The sequence below is a fragment of the Jaculus jaculus genome, chromosome 17 (genome assembly GCF_020740685.1).
Source record: "Jaculus jaculus isolate mJacJac1 chromosome 17, mJacJac1.mat.Y.cur, whole genome shotgun sequence".
Classification (NCBI taxonomy): Eukaryota; Metazoa; Chordata; class Mammalia; order Rodentia; family Dipodidae; genus Jaculus; species Jaculus jaculus.
The window spans coordinates 24,305,967-24,328,002 of NC_059118.1; the positions used below are offsets into that span (position 1 = coordinate 24,305,967).

General features: G+C 46.5%; 1 protein-coding gene across 2 annotated transcripts in view; it reads left to right on the plus strand.

Moving 5' to 3' along the window:
* Inhca (inhibitor of carbonic anhydrase) overlaps nucleotides 1-10,941 on the plus strand; it is a 62,463-nt gene extending 51,522 nt beyond the window's left edge. The window contains exons 12-17 of one of the 2 annotated variants that reach the window (XM_045136621.1): nucleotides 1,576-1,731; nucleotides 4,021-4,162; nucleotides 5,809-5,873; nucleotides 6,760-6,944; nucleotides 9,104-9,290; nucleotides 10,748-10,941. In XM_045136621.1, the coding sequence (XP_044992556.1) occupies nucleotides 1,576-1,731; nucleotides 4,021-4,162; nucleotides 5,809-5,873; nucleotides 6,760-6,944; nucleotides 9,104-9,290; nucleotides 10,748-10,782 (770 nt within the window). In that variant the 3' untranslated portion in view covers nucleotides 10,783-10,941. Of the gene's footprint in view, nucleotides 1-1,575; nucleotides 1,732-4,020; nucleotides 4,163-5,684; nucleotides 5,874-6,759; nucleotides 6,945-9,103; nucleotides 9,291-10,747 lie in introns of those variants that run through there. The other variant, XM_045136622.1, reaches the window with a different exon arrangement.
* The last annotated feature ends 11,095 nt before the right edge of the window (nucleotides 10,942-22,036 follow it).

The window sequence follows — 22,036 nt, forward strand, 5'->3', positions numbered from 1 at the left end:
CCCTGAAATAGGAAATTATATATATATTTTTTTAGGAAATTATATCTTTTTATGTATTTATTTTTAAGTATTTTTATTTATTTTAGACATAGCCTGGGCACAACAGGGTCTTTTGCCACTGCAAATGAACTCCAGATGCATGCACCACTTTTTGCATCTGGCTTATGTGGGGACTGAGCAATTGAACCCTGGACCTGCAGGCAATTCCTTCAACCACAGAGCCATCTCCCCAGCCCTCTGAAATTGTATTTTGATACCTATTAAACACACACACATATGTGTGTGTATGTATGCATATATAATGTATATATACCCTGTTTGTAAATTCATTTATATAACTACAGATGTATGTATTAAAAACATATAGCATATAAATGTTATATACATACCCAGAGATTTTCTTCTCCCAAAAGAATAATTTTGCTCAGTAGCTGTTTCCTTTGAGATAGCCCTGCTCCTTGACTGAAAGGACAGAGGGCATTGGTGATGAAATGAGGCATCATTTTAAGCAGAAAGGGACTTAAGACAGGGGATTAAATAGTAACCAAAAAAAATTGGGCTGGAGAGATGGCTTAGCAGTTAAATGCTTGCCTGTGAAGCCTAAGGACCCTGGTTTGAGGCTCAATTCCCCAGGACCCACGTTAGCCAGATGCACAAGGGGGCGCACGCATCTGGAGTTTGTTTGCAGCGGCTGGAAGCCCTGGTGCGTCCATTCTCTCTTTCTCTCTGCCTGTTTCTCTCTCTGTCTGTCACTCTCAAATAAATAAGAATAAACAACAAAAAAAAAATAGACTCCAGTCTGCTGGGATGACCCCCCACCTGAGATGAAAAGCATCAGAGTCTAGGAAGGCTCTCGCCTCTTACCTCCGCAGTGATTTCAAGACCCGCTGTGCCACGGTGACTCGGGGAGGGGACACAGCTGCTGGAATTGCTGTCATCTCCCCCAAGCCAGTAGGGTGGGGAGGAAGGGACCCTGCAGAACTGGGCAGAAGCACCTCGCATGCCCACACTGTTTCCCAGGGGGAGACAGAGGTCCCCCAGACCACCACCTCCAACCTCCCAACCCCCCACCTCCTGATTTACACTAGGCAAGCATTGGACCTCGAGAGTGTGTTTGGAAGTCTTATCAGAGGAGTGCAGGCACTTGTATACCCTTGACCAAGAAAGGTCCTCCTCTAGTTGGAGAAGGTCATCCTCTTCAGTTGGGAGGGACACACATGGAACGGTGAGAGAAGAAGGGGACACTTGCATAGCCACCAGATTAGCTGAGTCACCACTGGTTATCAACAGCATGACAGATTGGCTGAGTCACCACTGGTTATCAATGGAGTGACAGATGTTGCCGCCGGATCACCCATTCCTCCCAGGCAAACATTGGAAGCCTAGTTCCCACATCCCAGCCAAGGGGGTGGGGCGTGGCATGGGAATGGAGAAACCCAGTTCACACAGTCATACCACACAGTGATGTTGCTAAATGGCCCCAGGAAAGTAAGGAGGGTCAGTCCCCACTTTTGTCTGTACTCCATCCCCCTGCAAAATCGTCAAGAACCCACATCTCGGTGCTTCCGCTGCAAGGTTATTACGTCGTGGCCGTGGTGAAGAAATCGGATGCAGCTCTCACCTGGAACTCCCTGCGAGGCAAGAAGTCCTGCCACCCCGCGGTTGGCACTTCCGCTGGCTGGAACGTCCCCATGGGTTTAATATACAATCAAACCGGGTCTTGTCAGTTTGGTGAGTTGTTTTTCTACAGGTGAGAGGGAGTCCCTTCCTTAGGCTTGCTCCTCACTGAGGGACAAATTCAGTTCAACAAACGGCAAGAAATGTCATGAGTAAGGCCAAGGACTTGAGATACACCGAGGCTGAACTCCACTGCTCTCTGGGCAAATCCTCCCCTTTCTCCATACTTTCTTTTTTTAATGTGGGTCCTGGGGAATCGAACTGTGGTCCTTTGGCTTTGCAGGCAAGTGCCTTAACAGATCTTAAAAGTATTGTGTGGGGCTTGGGAGGTAGCTCAATGGGAAAGCTACTCCTGTTGCAAGCACGAGGACCTGAGCTCACGCCCTAGAGCCACCAGCAGCGGCAGCACCAATGACACAGAGGAAGGAGGGTGCTGTGCGGCCCAGCACTAGGGAACCAAGCAGTCTAGCCTGATTGGGTGAGTTTCCAGCCAATGAGAGACCTTGTCTCCAAGATCAAAAGGTGGACATTGTCTGGTGGACTGACACTCTGGGGGTTGTCCTCTGTTCTCTGCACACACATGCGTTTACGTATCACCCCCCCACACACACACGCATGCACCTGCACACACATGACACACACACACAGCATTTTCTGAATCACACATCTCCTCCTCACCTTCTTGCTGACCAGTTTGGCCGCCTTATCCCATGGAAATTATTTGGGGTTCAGCTCTGTGCACCCCAGCCCTTCCCTGTTGATATCTCAGCACCATGTCCTCAAATTGTCAAAAAACATGATTTCCTGGTGTGTGAACACATGCCAGCTTATTTTTTTCCTCCTGTTCTTACCAGTCTCCCCCTTTTCAGCATGTTAAGAAATATTTTACTCCATAAAGCAATTCTTTTCCCCAGTCTAAGCCCAATTCCTAAGCACTCCCGTCTGGAGGTGCAGCCTCAATACTCTTGGAAGACTGTGTATGTAAAGCGGGGCCTTGGGTTCACTCTACATGAATTCTGGCTGCTGTTGCTGCATTATCATATCTGAAAGTTTATAATGGTCAAATTTTCTCCCCAGCACAGATGTCTCCTTGACCTACACACACATACACATGCACACATGTGGCAAATGCACCTGGAGTTTGCAGAGGCAGATTCTAGTATGCCCATTCTCTCTCTTTCTCTCTCACTTTCTCTCTTTCCCTCACAAATTTTATACACACACACACACATATACATATATATGCACACACACACATGCGTGTGCACACACACATATTTTTAAAAAACTAGCCTGGGCCAGGTGTGGTGGCACACACCTTTAATCCCAGTACTTAGGAAGCAGAGGTAGGAGGATCGCTGTGAGTTTGAGGCCAGCCTGAGACTACAGCGTGAATTCCAGGCCAGCCTGGGCTAAAGTGAGCCCCTTCCTTGAAAAACAAAACAAAACAAAAAAGACCAGCCTGGGGTGCCAGATATGGTGGTGCAAGCCTGTAATCCCAGCTCTTGCCTGATGAAGACAGGAGAGTAAGCAGTCAGCCTTGGCAGCATAGGGAGTTGGAGGCCAGGCTGAACTGCATAAGACCCTGTTTCAAAAATAAATAGGGGCTGGAGAGATGGATCAGCAGTCAAGGCACTTGCCTGCAAAGCATGACGACCTGAGTTCAATTCCCCAGTACCCACATAAAGCCAGATGTGCAAAGTGGCTCATGCATCTACAGTTCATTTGTAGTGACTAGACATCCTGGAACATTCATTCTCTTTCCTTCTCTCATGTCTCTCAGTGTTTCTCTGTTTCAAATAACTAAATAAATAAAATATTAAAAAACAATATGTGGGGCTTGAGAGTTGGCTTAATGGTTAAGGTGCTTGCTTGTGAAGCCCAAGGACCCATGTTCGACTCTCTAGATCTCACATAAGCCAGACACACAAAGGTGATGCCAGCACAAGGTTGCACATGCCCACTAGGTGGCGCAAGCATCTGGAGTTTGATTACAGTGGCTGAGGCCCTGACACACCAATTTTCTTTCTCTCTCTCTCTCTGTCTCTCTTAGTCTCTCTCTAAAATAAATAACAATAATATGTAGACTGGAGAGATGGCTTAGTGGTTAAGTCACTTGCCTGTGATGCCTAAGGACATAGGTTCAATTCCCCAGAACCCACATAAGCCAGATGCACATGATGACATATAAATAAATAAGTAAATAAATAAAAAGAGCATTAAAATAATGATGCTATCCAATAATGCTAGCTGCACCTTTGCATTGCAGGCCATCTCAGGGACAAGCCCTGCGACTTTCCTGTCCCTGTGGGATGAGCTGACTCTAGTTGTCCTTCCTCACAGGGGATTTCTTCAGTGGCAGCTGCGCCCCCGGCTCTGACCCGGACTCCCGGCTCTGTGCTCTGTGTGGCGGCGGCAGTGAGCCGGCCCACATGTGTGCCCCCCACAGCCAGGAGAGATACTATGGCTCCAGTGGCGCTCTCAGGTTAGCATCGGGCGCCCCATTCTCTTTGTGCCGCCCCAGTGACCTATGTCTCATGCTCTCAGGCTTGTAATCATGCCAGCATCTGGCTGTTGCTTTAGAAGGAACCCAAATGAGAGAGCAGAGCCACTGCGATTCCAAGGCGTGCTAAGGATTCATGTCAGTCCAGTTCTAGAACATGCTTTTGCAGGCCTATCCGCCAGAGGGTACCTCAGGGCCCTGGGGAGGGCAAGAGTGATGGCTGCAGAGTCTCTTTTCACTTCTTTTTTTAAAAAAATACTTTAGGGCCGGAGAGATGGCACAGTGGTTAAGGTGCTTGCCTACAAAGCCTAACGACCCAGGTTTGATTTCCCAGTACCCACATAAAGCCAAACGTACAAAGTAGTGTGTGCATCTGGAGTTTGTTTGCAGTGACTGGGAGGCCCTTTTGCACCCATTTTCTCTATCTCTGCTCGCAAATGAATTTTTTTAAAATTATACATATATAATTATATAACTAATATAATGTATGAATTAATATAATTTATATTGTATAAATTTATACAATTTAATAATTTTATAATTTATTTTATAATTTAATAATATATGGCATATATTATTAAAATATATAGATATATAGTTTTTGTTTTTCACGATAGGGTCTCACCCTAGCTCAGGCTGACCTGGAATTCACTATGGAGTCTCAGGGTGGCCTCAAACTCATGGCAATCCTCCTACCTCTGCCTCCCAAGTGCTGGGATTAAAGGCGCGCGCCACCATGCCTCACTTAAAAAAATATGTTATTTATGTATTTATTTGAGAAAGAGAAAGAGTGGGCATACCAGGGCCTCCTGCCGCTCTAAACAAACCCCAGATGCATGTGCCAGTTTGTGCATCTGGCTTTGCGTAGGTACTAGCGAACTGAACCCAGACCTCCAGGCTTTGTGAGCAAGGGCCTTTCATGGCTGAGCCATCTAGGATCAACATGTCATGCAGACTGGCCTGGAAATTGTGACCCTTTGGTTCCAGCCTCTCAAGTTCTGCTTTCTAGGTGTGTGCCATCTCACCTGACCCCATTCTGATTCAGGGGACCTGGAATTACTGGAGTTCTATTCCAGAGCAGTGCCTCTGACAAGACAGTAGCCATCTCCAGTATACCGAGTGGCACTGAATGGATCTCTAATGTCCTTGCTCGACCTTTCTTGTAGAGGACATGCCTTGACCACAGAGAAATGTTTCTCACAGGACTAGAGCTGAAGAGTGTCAGGTGAAGCTCTCTCCCTCTTGTCAACACTGATCAGGTTGAGTGTGATAAAAACCCCTTCAAAGTTGTATCATCTACCCTGATTATAATATCTGATGTTATGAGTTTTGGTCCAACCAGATAGTCACCTTTGAATGTCCCTATTAATAAAAGAATACATACACCCCCTCTCCAAAGAAACGGGTCAGTTTTTTAAATGCGGAGCCAAGTGATGGTCATCTATAACTGAAATGCAACAAACAGGTCTCTCTTTTTATATTCCATTGCTCCTCTGGTACCCAGGAATGGTGTAGGCACTACAGTTGCTTGTGTTGGGGCATTGGGCATCTGAGGAGAGCTGAGACGCCCTCTAGTGTCTCCCTTGGACTTCAGTCTGCTCCTTGCTGACGTGGCCCTCTGTGCGCAGGTGTCTGGTTGAGAAGGGAGACGTGTCCTTCATGAAGCACACGGCCATTCCGCAGAGCATCGAGGGTATGTTTCCCCACCGTCCTTTCCTACCTTGGAAAACTCCAAGTCACCCTTGCAAAATGGCTCCCTGACAGGGTATGGGGGGAAGTTTAATAACTAAGTTTAATAACTAATACAACCAGCTTCCAGTGACTTTGGTCCTAACAGTTTAATATTTTAACATTCTCTTTTTTTTGTTTTTTTGAGGTAGGGTCTCACTCTAGGCCAGGCTGACCTGGAATTCACTATGGAATCTCAGGGTGGCCTCGAATTCACAGCGATCCTCCTACCTCTGCTTCCCAAGTGCTGGGATTAAAGGGCTGTGCCACCATGCCCAAAATATATGTGTGTGTGTGTGTGTGTGTGTGTGTGTTAATATTTTATTTTTATTCATTTATTGCATTCAGAGAGACAGAGAGAGAAAAGGCGTGCCAGGGCTTCTAGCCACTGCAAACAAACTCCAGACGTGTGCGCCACTATGAGCATCTGGCTTATGTGGGACCTAGAGAATCGAACCTGGCTTCTTAGGCTTTGCAGGCATGCGCCTTAACCTCTAGGCCGTCTCTCCAGCCCAACGTTTTGACATTCTTCATGTCTGTTCAGATTTGATGGGGTTGTTTATCACCAGGACTTAGACCTCCAGCCACTGCAAACAAACTCCAGATGCATGCGCCCCTTGTGCATCTGGCTTACATGGGTCCTGGGAAATTGAACCTAGGTCCTTTGGTTTCTCAAGCAAATGCCTTAACTGTTAAGCCATCTTCACAGCCCCTCTGTTTTATGTTAAAAGCTTTACTGATTTGTTTCTCCGTGCAATATGGCTTGCCTCAGGGTAGGTGCCAGTTTCATCCCCCATGAGGATACCATGACCAAAGTGTCAGTTGTGCCTGAGTCACCTTTCTCTCTCCAGGAAAGAACCCTGAGGCCTGGGCTAAGGGTCTCAAACAGGAAGACTTTGAGCTGCTGTGCCTTGATGGTACCAGGAAGCCCGTGACTGAGGCTGCGAGTTGCCACCTGGCCAGAGTGCCAAATCATGCTGTGGTGTCACGGAAAGAAAGAGCCGATTATATTGCCAGAATACTCATCAACCAGCAGGTATGGGCACCAGTGCCCACTCCCTGACACTTGGCGCTCAGTTCTCCACGGAGCTCCGCAGACTCACATAGCCCAGCTCACACTCATTTCCTTGGGCTTCACGAAAGTCAAACAGCCAACAGCCAAGGGGCTATGGGGAGATTGCTGAGTGGGTAAAGCGCTCACCATGCAAGCATGAGGACCTGGGTTTGGGTCCCTAACACCCATGTAAAATGCCAGGCATGGTGACCTGTGCCCTGGGGAGTCAGAGACAGGTGACGTTGTAGTGCCCACTGGCTCGGTAGTTTAGACAAATTGGTGAGTTCTAGGTTCATTGGTGGACGCCCCCCCTTGTTGTCTTAAAAAATGACTGAGAATGACTCTTACATCAACCTCTGGTCTGCACCCCCCCACACACACACATGTGCACACACACAAGCCCACACAGATATTAGAAGCTCTATCCAAACTGTATCGGCTAAGCAATGTTCACATCTACAGAAGGGTCGCATAGCTTTTAAAGAGTTCAGGCAGGCAGGGCAAACCAGCCGCAAGTCCGCGGGGGTTTTATTCCCTAAGGCAAGGGCTCTGCATGTGCTCAGCCTCACATGATTGGCTAGAATGTAAAAACTGAGACAGCTTCCGGGGGCAGACCTAAAGAAATGGACGATCTAGAGACCTTTCACCAAATGTAGAGTAGAAGCTTTGGCTTCAAGGAAGGTTGAGTCCTTTGGTCTCAAGGCTAAGTTAGGAAGGAGGGCTTCACACAGTATGGTGGCCTTCCAGAATTGAGTTTCCCTTGTTAACCCTTTAACAGAAACGACAGCACTACTCAGTCATTTTTCTTACAATCTAAACGTGCACACACATGCACACGTACCATATGCACATATACACTTGCACAAACTAAAAAGGGCCCACACCCTGAAATCTTAAGATCTTTACAGGGAGCCGGCTGGGGCTTTGTGGCTTGCCTCCCCCCAAAACCCAAAGCCTCCTCTGCCTTTTGCACTAGCACACTTCATTGGTGGATGCCCCCCGCCCATGAGAAATCCATGTCTTAGCATAGTCCCCCTACACGTCCCTATTAAAGGTTGGTGAGGGCTGGAGGGATGGCTTAACAGTTAAGGCGTTTGCCTGCAAAGCCAAAGGACCCAGTTTCGATTCCCCAGGACCCACGTTAGCCAGATGCATGAGGGGGCGCATGTGTCTGGAGTTCGTTTGTAGTGGCTGGAGGCCTTGGCGCGCCCATTCTCTCTCTCTCTCTCTCTCTCTCTCTCCCCCTCCTTCTTTCTCTGTCAAATAAATAAATAAAAATAAAATATTTTTTAGAAAAGGTTGGTGAACCAGGGAAAGTTGTCAAGATAAAAAGGCTCTTGACTGTGGGCTTTTGTTTATTTATATTTATTTATTTGAGAGTGACAGAGAGAGAAAGAGGCAGAGAGAGAGAGAAAGAGAGAGAATGGGCACGCCAGGGCCTCCAGCCACTGCAAAAGAACTCCAGACACGTGCGCCCCCTTGTGCATCTGGCTAACGTGGGTCCTGGGGAATTGAGCCTTGAACCAGGGTCCTTAGGCTTCATAGGTAAGGGCTTAACCGCTAAGCCATCTCTCCAGCCCATTGACTGTAGACTTTTGACCCAGCAAGTCCTATACAGGACAAGCTGCCACCTTGGCCACAAGGGAAATGAACAAAGGGAGAGAGGAGGGAACCAGGTGATGGAACTAACTGGGCTGCTGGGGAGACCCCGAGAATAGAAAAGGCAAGGGTAGCAGGAAGACAAGGATGACCCACACAGTCGGAAACATCTGGCAGTGGCCGATCACATGGCGAGTTAGGGTCTCCGTGGAGCCCTTTCTGTTTTCCAGTTGCTCCGCACACTTTCTCTCATTATTTGGCGTTACTCTCCCCATGTACAAATGAGCACACTCACTGAAGTTCACTGGGCTCAGGAGAGAATTCTTCCAAGGTCAGCAGTAAGGATAAGGCAAGGCTGAGGTTTGAACCCACAGACCATGCTTTCTGCCATCATACTGTAATCCCACCTAAACCGTTTCTGGGTCTCTGGCTCTCCAGGCCTGGAGCTGAGCAGCCCAGCAGACTCAGATCTTCTGAGACAGTACATGATCACTTGCTTCCTGGATGCCATGATCACTCCACTGTCTGTCTGTCTCACCCAGGAGCTCTTCGGAAGAAATGGATTTGAATATATGATGTTCCAGATGTTTGAATCATCACCCAAGGACCTGCTGTTCAGTGATGATACGGAATGCTTGTCTAACCTTCAGAGCAAGACAACATACGAAAAATACTTAGGGCCACAGTATCTTGCAATGATGGTTAACTTTAGACCATGCCTGACCTCCGGTGAGTGGAATGGAGCATCAGGGAGAAATGATACGGGGCTCACGGTTATACGTTTACAACAGAGACTCCCACGTGCCAGCCTCTGCGCTGGTGCTGATAAAAGTGCAGAGAAATAGCTGCCTTCTCCCAGCTTGAAGGAGGAATCTGGAGTTACTAATGAGGCAACTCAGTTAGACAATAGTGAAAGACACAATTTGAAAAGATGCTGGAGGGAGACACAGAGTGTAGTAGAAGTTGAGAGCACTTGGAAATTGAACTTACGTGTGTTTCCATTTTTGGTAATCAAGCGGACTTGGGAAATAACACAGACTGTATGTACTCATTGAGGACTATTTTATTTTTGTTTATTTTCATTTATTTGAGAGCAACAGACACACACACAGACAGAGAGAGAGAGAGAGAGAGAGAGAATAGGCATGACAGGGCCTCTAGCCACTGCAAACGAACTTCAGACGTGTGCGCCCCCTTGTGCATCTGGCTAACGTGGGACCTGGGGAACCGAGCCTCGAACCGGGGTCCTTGGGCTTCACAGGCAAGCGCTTAACCACTGAGCCATCTCTTCAGACCTGAGTATTATTTTTTAAAAGTTATTTATTTATTTATTTGCAAGAGGTAGAGAAACAGAGGACAGTGAGTATGGGCATGCCAGAATTTCTTACCACTGCAAATGACCTCCAGACACACATGCCATTTGGAGCATCTGGCTTTACACAGGTACTGGAGAACTTGGCAAGGAAGCACCTTTAACCGCTGAGCCTTCTCTCCAGCCCGCTGGATTAATGGCTGTACATTATAAACATTAGTAGAAACAAATTATTATCACTTAGTAGGCCCTTTCTACCTATACATTTTCGGATGGAATAGCAGCCTCAAAAAGAAAGAAATTCAGGAAATAAAATTAGAGCTAAGGTCATAAGGTTGTTGAGAATGTGCCTGAGCTTTTGTTGAGTTACACTGAACACTGGAGACAATAGGAGTGGAGGAAAGGGTAATACAGGAATTTAAGGATTGACATAGATTAGAACAGAGACTCTCTGTGGGTTTCAAAACATTTTGATGTACTATGACTTACTTGTAGAAAGCAGGAGTATTTGCAAAATACTTTGAGGAAATTGGCTTTTAAGAAGATAGGAACAGGGGCTGGAGAGATGACTTAGTGGTTAAGCGCTTGCCTGTGAAGCCTAAGGACCCCGGTTCGAGGTTCGGTTCCCCAGGTCCCACGTTAGCCAGATGCACAAGGGGGCGCACGCGTCTGGAGTTCGTTTGCAGAGGCTGGAGGCCCTGGCGCGCCCATTCTCTCTCTCCCTCTATCTGTCTATCTCTCTGTGTCTGTCACTCTCAAATAAATAAATAAATAAATAAATAAATAAAATTTTTAAAAAAAGAAGATAGGAACAGAGCAGTGTTTAGTCAGCACTGAGAGCACCTAATGGTCTGTCTCTCCTTACACTTCACAGCACTTCTGGATGCCTGCACGTTCCACAGAAGTTAAGCGCTGAGCAAGCTGGCTAACTATACAGGTCCTGGGAGTCTTAATTATGGTGGAGTTGACAGTCATTTCTCTTCATGTAGATTTCTGCTAACATCAATTATCTTTATAATTCTGTTATAACTGAAGCAAAGATTGAAATTAATAAAAATTATGTCTCTGATTTTTTTGTTACACTCATTTCTTTTAAAATCTTTATTTTTTGAGTTGGAGAGATGGCTTAGCAGTTGTGGCGCTTACCCGTGAAACCCAAGGACCCATGTTTGACTTTCTAGACCCCACGTAAGCCAGACACACAAAGGTGAAGCAAGCACAAGTTTGTACATGCCCACTAAGTAGTGCAAGCATCTGGAGTTTGATTGCAGTTGCTGAGGCCCTGGGGTGCCAATTCTCACTCTATACCTCTGTCCTGTCTCTCTCTCTCTCTCTCTCTCTCTCTCTCACTGTCTCTAAGAAAATCTTTCTTTTTCTCTTTCTTTCTTTCTTTTTTCTTTTTGTTTTTGCTTTTCAACAAAAAATTCCATGTAAGCTGGGCTTACATGGAATTCACTATACAGTCTCAGGGTGGTTTCAAACTCATGACGATCCTCCTACCTTTGCCTCCTGAGTACTGGGATTAAAGGCATCTGTCACCATGCCCAGCTTAAAACTTTATTTCTTTATTTGAGAGAGGGAGAAAGAAAAAGAGAAGGAGAGAGAAAGAGGGAGAATGGGTGTGCTGAGGCCTCAAGCCACTTCAAATGAACTCGAGGCAGGCATCACTTTCTGCATCGGGCTTTACATGGACACTAGAGAGTTGAACCCAGGCCATCAGGCTTTGCAAACAAGTACCTTTAACCACTGAACCATCTCTCCAGCCCCCACTTATTTCTTTTAAATCAAGTTACTAGGGATTTCTTTCAATGTCTAGTAAAATGTTAGATGGGAGCCTAGGTCATCTATTATTAAAAGTCAGATTTGTGGGCTGGGGAGATGGCTCAGCAGTTAAAAGAACTTACTTGCAAAGCCTGCTGGCCCAGATTCAATTCCCCAGTACCCACATAAATCCAGATGCACAAAGTGGTGGATGTGTCTGGACTTTGCATTGGCAAGGCCCTGTCACACAGCTTCCCTCTCTCTCTCTCTCTCTTGTTTTTTTTTTTTTTTTTTTTTTATGTAGGATTTCACTCTAGTCCAGGCTGTCCTGCAATTCACTATGTAGTCTCAGGGTGACCTTGAACTCACGGTGATCCTCCTACCTCTGCCTCCGGAGTGCTGGGATTAAAAACGTACGTCACCACCTCTGGAAAAATATATTTAAAAAAACCAAAAAGACAGATTTATGAGAGTGAACTTCTACTTGTGCCTGCAGAAGACTAGCTAGGACAGGATTTCCTCTTCTCCCACAAACAGCTAAACATGTGGACAAAGCCCATGGAACAACTGTTTACAAGCCTCAAACAGTCATGGTGCAGGACTGAATCCCTGCAAGAAGGGTGACAAGGTAGCAGACGGCGACCCTGCATCCTGCTTGTGTGACTTGAGACTGAGGAGGAGTGAGGAGACCTAGCAGATCCCACAGCACTGCGTGGAGGAAACAGAGGGAAACCTGAGGAGGCCCACGTGACTGGGATTTGAGGAACTGAGTCCCAGAGAGGATGCAACATTGTAGAAAAACCCCAGAGATCTATATGGCAGGGCCTTGACAAAATATTAATCTGTACACATCTAGAATGAAGTTAAAATTCATGAGGCTAGGAAAAGAATAACTGAGAGACAGCCGGGCATGGTGGCACACACCTTCAATCCCAGCGCTTGAGAGGCAGAGGTAGGAGGATCACTGTGAGGTGGAGGCCAGCCTGGGACTACAGAGTGAGAGACACTTGAAAACCTAAACAGTCCCCAGAGCTGGTGAAGCCAGGAATCATTTGAATTTCCTCCAAGCGGAGTGAAGAGACCCCATTGAACTCAGACTTCTCTGCAGGGCCTGCCTTGGACAAGTAGCTGAAATGACCATAGACTGGGCTGGAGAGAGAGATGGCTCAGCAGTTAAGTGTGCTGCTTGCACAAGCATGAGGCCCTAAGGGGAGCTGAAACACCCCAAGCTTGAACCTTCAGAAACCGTGTAAACAGACAGGCACAGTCGTGCACATTTGTAACCCCAGTCCTGTGGGGAGCAGAGATGAGAGAATTGCTGAGGGCTTGCGAACAGCACGCTCTGGAATCAGTAAGAGGCTGTCACGAGGAAAAACAGGGTGATAATGATTGACTCCTGGCTGCTGGCTGCCACGGGCAAGTGCACAGGGTGCTATGTCAGCTCATACACATACACACACCACACACGCGACACCACACATTCTGCACACATGCCAAAGCATGACCATCGATTACATTACTCCATGTTGCAGTCACGTTCGCATTGCTGGTAGAAATCACTCAACCAAGAGCAGCTTGTGGGGGAAAAAAGAGGTTTATTTTGGCTTACAGGCTGGAGGGAGAAGCTCCATGATGGCAGGGGAAACGACAGCATGAGCAGAGGGTGGACATCACCCCTGGCCAACATCAGGTGGACAATAGCAACAGGAGAGCGTGCCAAACACTGGCAAGGGGACACTGGCTATAACACCCATAAGCCCGCCTGAATCAAACCACCACACTCCAGAACTGTCCTTATTTTATTTTATTTTATTTTTTGGTTTTTCGAGGTAGGGTCTCACTCTAGCCCAGGCTGACCTGGAATTCACTATGGAGTCTCAGGGTGGCCTTGAACCCATGGTGATCCTCCTACCTCTGCCTCCTGAGTGCTGGGATTAAAAGCGTGCACCACCACGCCCGGCCTGTCCTTATTTTTTTGTTTGTTTGTTTATTTTTATTTATTTATTTGAGAGTGACGGACAGATAAAGAGGCAGATAGAGAAAGAGAGAGAATGAGCACGCCAGGGCCTCCAGCCACTGCAAACAAACTCCAAACGCGTGGCCCCCTTATACATCTGGCTAACGTGGGTTCTGGGGAATCGAGCCTCAAACCAGCGTCCTTAGGCTTCACAGACAAGCACTTAATTGCTAAACCATCTCTCCAGCCCTGAACTGTCCTTATTGAATCTGGAGCTAGTCTTAGAGGTTCTAGGTGATCTGAAGGTATCTTAACTGCCTTCTCAATGAAACTCCATTGCTATGAAGGGAAGACAAAAATCTAAACACTGACAATGCTACATACACAATCCAGCATTCAATGAGATGTTACCAGATATGCAAAGATGTGGTGAGGTGTGACAGGAGTGAAATCAAACAAAAGAATCATAGAAACGACAGATTCAGACAATGAACTTTGTGTGTGTGTGTGTGTGCATATTAATTATATAGAATATAGATTTTCATTGTAATATTTACATACACATATATAACAAACTTTGATTATGTCCCCCCACCCACTTGTCATCCTCTTTTGAAAAAGTTGATTGGCAGGGGGCCCAGAGAGATGGCTTAACCGTTAAGGCACTTGCCTGCGAAGCCTAAGGACCCAGGTTTGATTCTCCAGGTCCCATGTAAACCAGGTGCACATGGTGGCGCATGCCTCTGGAGTTTGTTTGCAGTGGCTAGAGGCCCTGGCGTGCCCATTCTCTCTCTCTCTCTCTGTCCCTCTCTCTGTGTCTCAAATAAAACTAAATAAAAACATTAAAAAAAATTGCTTGGGGCTGAAGAGATGGCTTGCCTGCGAAGCTGAAGGACCCAAGTTTGCTTCTTCAGGCCCCACGTAAGCCAGATGCACAAGGTGGCACATGTGTCTCAAGTTCATTTGCAGTGGCTAGAGACCTTGGCACACACATTTTCTCCCTCTCTTCCTCCCTCCCTCTCTCTCTCTAATAAATAAATAAAAATGAAAAGATTTTTTAAAAAATCGATGGGTGTGTGTGTGTGTGTGTGTGCACGTGTACAGGTGTTCCTGTGGGGGGCACACTTGTGGCATAGTGTGCACATAGAGTCCAGAGGACGTTTGGCTCATCTTTGCCATTTCCACTTCATTTGAGGCCAAGTTCCTCTTGATCTCGCTGTGCTGCTTTTTATGTTTACTGTGATGTGTTCTTTCATTCGCTGTGGTACGTGTGGTGCATGTGTGTGGTGCGTGCACACACGTGTGCTGATGCGGCACCCTATGCACTCCCCTGTAGCAGCCAGGGGAGACCGTCAGGTGTCCCCAGCACAGCTGCCCGCCCGTGTTTCCTCGCAGTGCGGTCTCTTACTGGCTGCAAAGCTGTTTGCCGTCCTAACCCACAGTCTTCCTCTCGCCACAGGACCAGGCTTACAGACTTGCAATGGCCATGCTTAGACATTCACACGGGTTCTGAAGAGTCGAGCTTGGGCAGCCTCAGGTCCCCTCAGGCCCTCCTTAAGCCCCCCACTAGTTGCTCCCCCCCCCCCAGTTGCTCCTCACGTGGCCTCATGGAGTCACGCTCTGCTCACACGCAGTTTAACATACAACCAAAGCCTCTAGGGAGCCGCGTGAAAATTTGGGGATAGCTTTTTCGACATGGCCCACTCTGCTTTGGTACTGTGTCACAGACTCTGGCCCCCTCCTGTTCCCCAATTCTGATCTCTATTGTTTCCACACATCCTCTTGTGTCTGCAAAGTGTCTCCTGAAGCAGTGCTTTGTCGGAGGCCACACCACCCCGAATGTGCCTGATGTTGTCTGAGGGTGAAAGGATTAGGAAGGTGTCACCTTGATTAATGGTGTAATCCCAGCACTTGGGAGGCTGAGGTAAAAAGTAAAAGAATAAGCCTGGGTGACAAAGTCAGCTCCAGATCAGTCTGGGCTAGAGTGAGACCCTGCCTAAAAAAAATAAAAAAGAGCCGGGTGTGGTGGCACACGCCTTTAATCCCAGCACTTGGGAGGCAGTGGCTGGAGGATCGCCGTGAGTTCGAGGCCACCCTGAGACACCATAGTGAATTCCAGGTCAGCCTGGGCTAGAGTGAGACCCTATCTCGAAAAACTAAAAAAAAAAAGAAAAGAAAAGAAAAAGAAAAAAGAAAAGAGAAAAGAGAAGAAAAGAAAAAGAAAGAAAGAGGAGAAGAGAAAGGGAAAGAAAAGTCAAAAGAAACTGGGCATGGTGGTGGTGCACACCTTTAACCCCAGCACTCGTGAGGCAGAAGGAGGATCGATGTGAGTTCAAGGTCAGCCTGGGACTACAGAGTGAGTGCCAGGTCAACCTGGGCTAGAGCGAGATCCTACCTCAAAAAAAAAAAAAATTTTTTTTTGAGGGCTAGAGAGATGGCTTAGTGGTTAAGGCATTTGCCTGCAAAACCAATGAACCTCAGTTTGATTCCCCAGGATGTAAGCCAGATGCAGCAGATGGCGCATGAATCTGGAGTTCCTTCGCAGTGGCTGGAAGCCCTGATGCACCCCCCCCCCCCGTCTACCTCTTTCCCTCTGTTGCTCTCTTAAAATAAATAAATAATATTTTTTTAAAAAAATGAAAAGTGGGGCTGGTGAGATGGCTTAGCGGTTAAGGCGGTTTGCCTGAGAAGCCCAAGGATCCTGGTTCAATTCCCCAGTACCCACATAAGCCAGGTGCACAAGGGGGCGCATGTGTTTGGAGTTCATTTGCAGTGGCTAAAGGCACTGGCGTGTCCATTCTCTCTAGAAAGATAGAAATCTACCAGTCTCTCTCTCTCAAATAAATAAATACATTTTTATTTTTGATGAAAAGTGTTTCAAAGCAGAAAGTGGGTGAAATGGTAGGGTTTACTTCAGTTGTCTCAAATACGTGAAAACAATTGTTAAATACATGGGCTAAGTTTCAATTCCGATACCAGTTTTTCCATGAGAGATGGCAGGTGAAGTATTTCTAGTAGCTTTTTTGTTACTAGCTTGTTTGTTTGTGATTTGTTTTTCTTACTATTTTATTATTTAGTTATTAGAGACAGAGTGAGAATGGGCATTCTAGGGCCTCTAGCCACTGCAAATGAACTCCAGACACATGCACCACCATGGGCATCTGGCTTACATGGGTTCTGGGGAATTGAACCTGGGTCCTTAGGCTTCACAGGCAAGTGTCTTAACCACTAAGCCATATCTCCTGCCCCTCGCTTTTTTGAGACTTGGTTTCACTTTGTATCACAGGGTGCCTGGACTCACTATGTAGCCCAAGCTGGCCTTAAATTCACCACTATTGCTCAACAGCCTGGCAAATGCAGGAATCGAGGCATGAACCAGCATGTCCAGTCTTAACTTTTATTTTTGTTTGTTTGTTTTTCAAGGTAAGGTCTTGATGTAGCCAAAGCTGACCTGGAATTCACTACATAGTCTCAGAGTGGCCTCGAACTCATGGTGATCCTCCTACCCCTGCCTCCCAAGTGCTGCGATTAAAGGCATGTGCCTCCACACCTGGCAAGTCATAGCTTTTTAATTATTATTAATATCATACAAAGTATTAGGTTTGGGGGGACTGGGAAGATAGCCCAGTTGGTAAGATGCTTGTCTCACAAGGATCCTGAGAATCCTTGTACAGAACACCAGACATGGTGGTGTGTGCTCCCAACTCCAGTGCTGGATAGGTGGAGACAGGCAAGTCCCTAGGGCTCACTGGCTAGCTGGTCTAGCCTAATTGGTGAGCTGTAGGCCAATGAGAGACCCTGTCACAAAAGGAGGCGGGTAACCTTTTTGAGGGTAACCACACACACACACACACACACACAGGCACGCATGCATGTAACAGAGTAATGAGTCTCATTTTTGTATTTTCTTTCTTCCTTTTTTTTTTTTCATTTTTTATTGTTTTGGTTTTTCAAGGTAGGGTCTCTCTCTAGTCCAGGTGTAATCTCACTCACGGTGGCCTCGAACTCATGGTGATCCTCCCACCTCTGCTTCCCAAGTTCTGGGATTAAAGGCATGCGCCACAACTGCCAGCCGTTTTTGCATGTTCATGCTACTTTGTTCTTGTTGTTTCTCCTCCTCCACCCCATTCCCTACCTCCCTTCCTCCTTCTGCTCGTCCCCTTCCCCTGTTATTATCCTCCATTCAGCTTTGATGTCACATCTATTTGATTACCCTCATTTTTCTGTCTCCCCACTCTTAAGAGCTTCAGTCCTTTTGATATAGGGTCCACATAGGTGAGAGAACATGCAGTATCTGCCTGAGTCTGACTTATTTCACTTCACATGATTATTTCTAGTTCTATCCACATTTCTGAAAATATTTCTTTTCCTTTTAAAAAATATTTTATTTATCTGACAGAGAGAGAGAGAACAGGTGCGCCAGCACCTCCAGCCACTGCAAACGAACTCCAGAAGCGTGTGCCACCTTGTGCATTTGGCTAACGTGGGTCCTGGGGTATCGAACCTGGGTCATTTATCTTTGCAGGCAAACACCTTAACTGCTAAGCCATCCCTCCAGCCCCTCTGCAAATATTTCTGATAGCTTTTTATGCTCAACTTTGAACCCAGGAGTCCTCCTTGAAAGCCAACAGTTTTAACTTCACATAGCTTGTCTTCCAGCGCACTAGACATTCTGACGAAGATTCCTAGGAATTCAAAAGAAAAAAAAATGCCAGAAAATCATAAAAATTGAGTATCTTTTTTTGTGTGTGTTGTTGTTATTGTTTTGAGGTAGGATCTCACTCTAGCCCAGGCTGACTTGGAATTCACTGTCGTCTCAGGCTGGCCTTGCACACACTGTGATCCTCCTGCTTCTGCCTCTGGAATGAACCACTACACCTGGCAAAACTTGGTATCTTTAGCATAGCTGTAAATAGAGGCATGCTAATACCTGGAGTCCACAGAAATGGAAGAAAATGGTGACTTGGAAAGTGCTCCCCAACTCCTTCTGAGTTCTAGTTTTGTGTTTTGTTTTTTTTTGAGGTAGGGTCTCACTCTAGCTCAGGCTGTTCTGGAATTCACTCTGTAGTCTCAGGGTGGCCTTGAACTCACGGTGATCCTCCTACCTCTGCCTCCCGAGTGCTGGGATTAAAGGCGTGTGCCACCATGCCCAGCTTTGAGTTCTAGTTTTAAGGTCCTTATCAATTCAATGAAATACCAAGTTTTATTTCCCAGTTCCTTTAACTATCGTGGAGGAAGAACCCACAGAATTCTCTCCCCAGCCTGGCATAAAGTTCCCAGAGACATACCAGGAAGACCCTGGGTTCCGAGCTTCTGGCGTGGGCTTTCCTGGTGCTGGTGGTCAGGGGTGTGTGCCAAGACTTCATCTCTTCTGGGAATGGCATTTTTATGTCTGGTCCTCTACCATCTCCCTGCCAACTGGTCCCAGGAAGTCATAAACATGCCTACCCTTTCTGCTGGGTCTTCTGGAAGATTCTCCTCTAGATTTTCATCTGCTACAAAATTCCTAGGCTGTTGCCCAAAGTCTTAGACCTTGTTGGCTCTAATGGGCTTGAGTTTCTGCCACCAGTTGGCTTTACTAGGAGAGCCAAACTTGTAGCCCAAAATGACAGAACTGGGGCGGGAGCTGGAGGCTTTGGCCCAATAGCAGCCACTTGCTGGGGGATTGCAATTCAGTCCACGTGTCCACCTCCTCCCAATCTTAAAATATGAGAAAGAAGTCGGCTGGTGGTGGCGCACACCTTTATTCCCAGCATGCGGGAGGCAGAGGGGTAGGAGGACTGCTGAGAGTTCGAGGCCACCCTGAGACTCCATAGTGAATTCCAGGTCAGCTTGGGCTAGAGTGAGACCCTACATCGGAAAAAAAAAAAAAAAAAAAAAAAAAAAAAAGGAAGGAACAGCAGAGATTTTCACATATTTGAGAGTACTGATAGATCTCATTTAGGATTATCAAAAGCTAAAACTTACCTTAGTCTCCCTCCCTCTCTCTCTCTCTCTCTCACTTACATACACACACCCTTGTATACTGCTCTTGTGCATTCATAGGTCCAGTTCAGTGAGTCTTTGGTGAGACTTCCTTCCCCAGAGGAGAAGAAGAGTGAGGTTGGAAGCTTGTTAATCTGTGTTTAGGTAGTTGCTACCCTGTAGGACTGGTAAGTCTCATTAAATTACACATCTAGATAAGTTGTATATATTTTACTCAAAAGATCTACCTGTGGGTAATATTTCTAACAATTAAGAGGGTAATATTATAGAGACCCACAGTAGACATCAATCGTTTATAGATGTGTAAATTCTCAAAGGTCATTTAGACAGCTGAGAAAGGAGGTGGACTTTGGGCCTCTCTTGCCGTGGTGAAAAGGGACATTAAATAATGGCACTGATTGTGGGAACAGCCGAGAAATCAGTGTTCTGTTTGGTTTGGCCCTGGGAGTACTGGACTCTGCTCAGCTTCCCCAGCCATCTGTCTGTGGGCCTATCTGAAGGTCATGAGTCTTGACTTTGAGTGGCACAAGATATAAGGGGACAGCAAACAGCTCAGGACACTAAGCCCAGAGTCTAGGTTCTAGTGTTTCCTGCCCTTCTGGGCAGCCTACCCCATGACGTCCTCTGTTCAAACTGGTTTTTCACTGCACGATGTATTAAAGAGTCTCTTAAGATGTGTCTCATGGGGCTGGAGAGATGGCTTAGCGGTTAAGCGCTTGCCTGTGAAGCCTAAGGTCCCCGGTTCGAGGCTCGGTTCCTCGGGTCCCACGTTAGCCAGATGCACAAGGGGGCGCACGTGTCTGGAGTTCGTTTGCAGAGGCTGGAAGCCCTGGCGCGCCCATTCTCTCTCTCCCCCTCTATCTGTCTTTCTCTCTGTGTCTGTCGCTCTCAAATAAAAAATTTAAAAAAAAAGATGTGTCTCATGGAAGGGCCCCTCACAATGGAGTAGTCACATCATCAGTCACCCAGTCACATCATCAGTTCTCTGAACATGCTCCATGCATCTGGCCCATGCTAGGGGCTCTGGTGGTAGCTGGTAGTCATGACCATCTATCAGTAGTGCTGCATGTCAGCCAGAGCCAGCACTTTAATAGCAATAATTTAATAGCCAGTAATCCTCATAACAAGAGGCGTTTGTGTTTCTATTACTAAGGAGGCAGTGGAGCTTAAGAATCAGTAACATGTTGCTATCATGCAACTTCTAAGTGGACTAAGATTCAAGTCCAACTTTGCCTGTGTTATTATACCACCGATTGCACATGACAATACCCAGGCCAGGCGCTTCAAGGATGGCCTTCAAGAATGGACAGGTGGATGGATCGCAGGCCCGGGGAAATACAGGCACAGAGAAGAATGCAGCCAGAATCTGTCTGCTTTCTTCTAGCGTGTGGTGTCTAGGATGTAGCGGTCAGCATCCTTCTAGAGACCCTTGATAGAAGTGGAATGTGAGGCGCTGAGCTCAGAGTAGTGTGCACCCAGCACATCAAGTGGGGTGATATTGGCCAGAGCATAAATAAAATATGTAGCGAATAGGGCTAAAGAGCTTTGCTCAGTGGTTAAGGCATCTGCCTACAGAGCCTAACAACCAGGCTTTGATTCCCCAGTGCCCACTTAAAGCCAGATGTACAAAATAGTGCATGCATCTGTAGTTCATTTATAGCAGCTGGAGGCCCTGGCGTGTCCTTTCTCTCTTTCTATCTCTCTTCAATCTATCACTCTCTGCTTCCCAATAAATTAAAAAAAATTAAAAAATACAGATAGATCTGGGTGTGTAGTGTTGCATGCCTTTAATCCCAGCACTCGGGAGGCAGAGGTAGGAGGATTGCCATGAGTTCGAGGCCACCCTGAGACTACAGAGTGAATTCCAGGTCAGCCTGGGCTAGAGTGAGACCCTACCTTGAAAAATAAAAAAAAAATATAGAGAGAGATAGATAGATAGAATAATGACATTATGTGCCATATTAAGTGACGTATATTAATTACTGATTTAAATCTCGTAACAACTATATGAAGTAAGCAATTTAAAAAATACTTTTACACCATTTTTATTTAAATCTCATAATAACTATATGAAGTAAGCAATTTAAAAAATAATTTTAAACCATTTTTATTTATCCACTTACTTGCAAGCAGAGAGAGAGAGGGAAGACAGAGAAAGAATGGGCACGCCAGGCAAACACTACAAACTCCAGATTCATATGCCGCCACATCTGGCTTTACAGGGGCTCTGGGGAATCGAAGCCAGGTCATTAGGTCTTGCAGGCAAGCACTTTAACCACCAAGAAATCTCTCCAGCCCATAAGCAATTTTTTTTAAAGACAGGGTTTCATTTAACCCAGGCTAACCCAAAGCTCATTTACGCAGCTGAGGCTGACCTGGAACTCCTGATCCTCCACCTCTTATCTCCCAGCTGCTGGGATGACAGGGGTGGGCCACCATTCTTAGCTGAAAACGGCAACA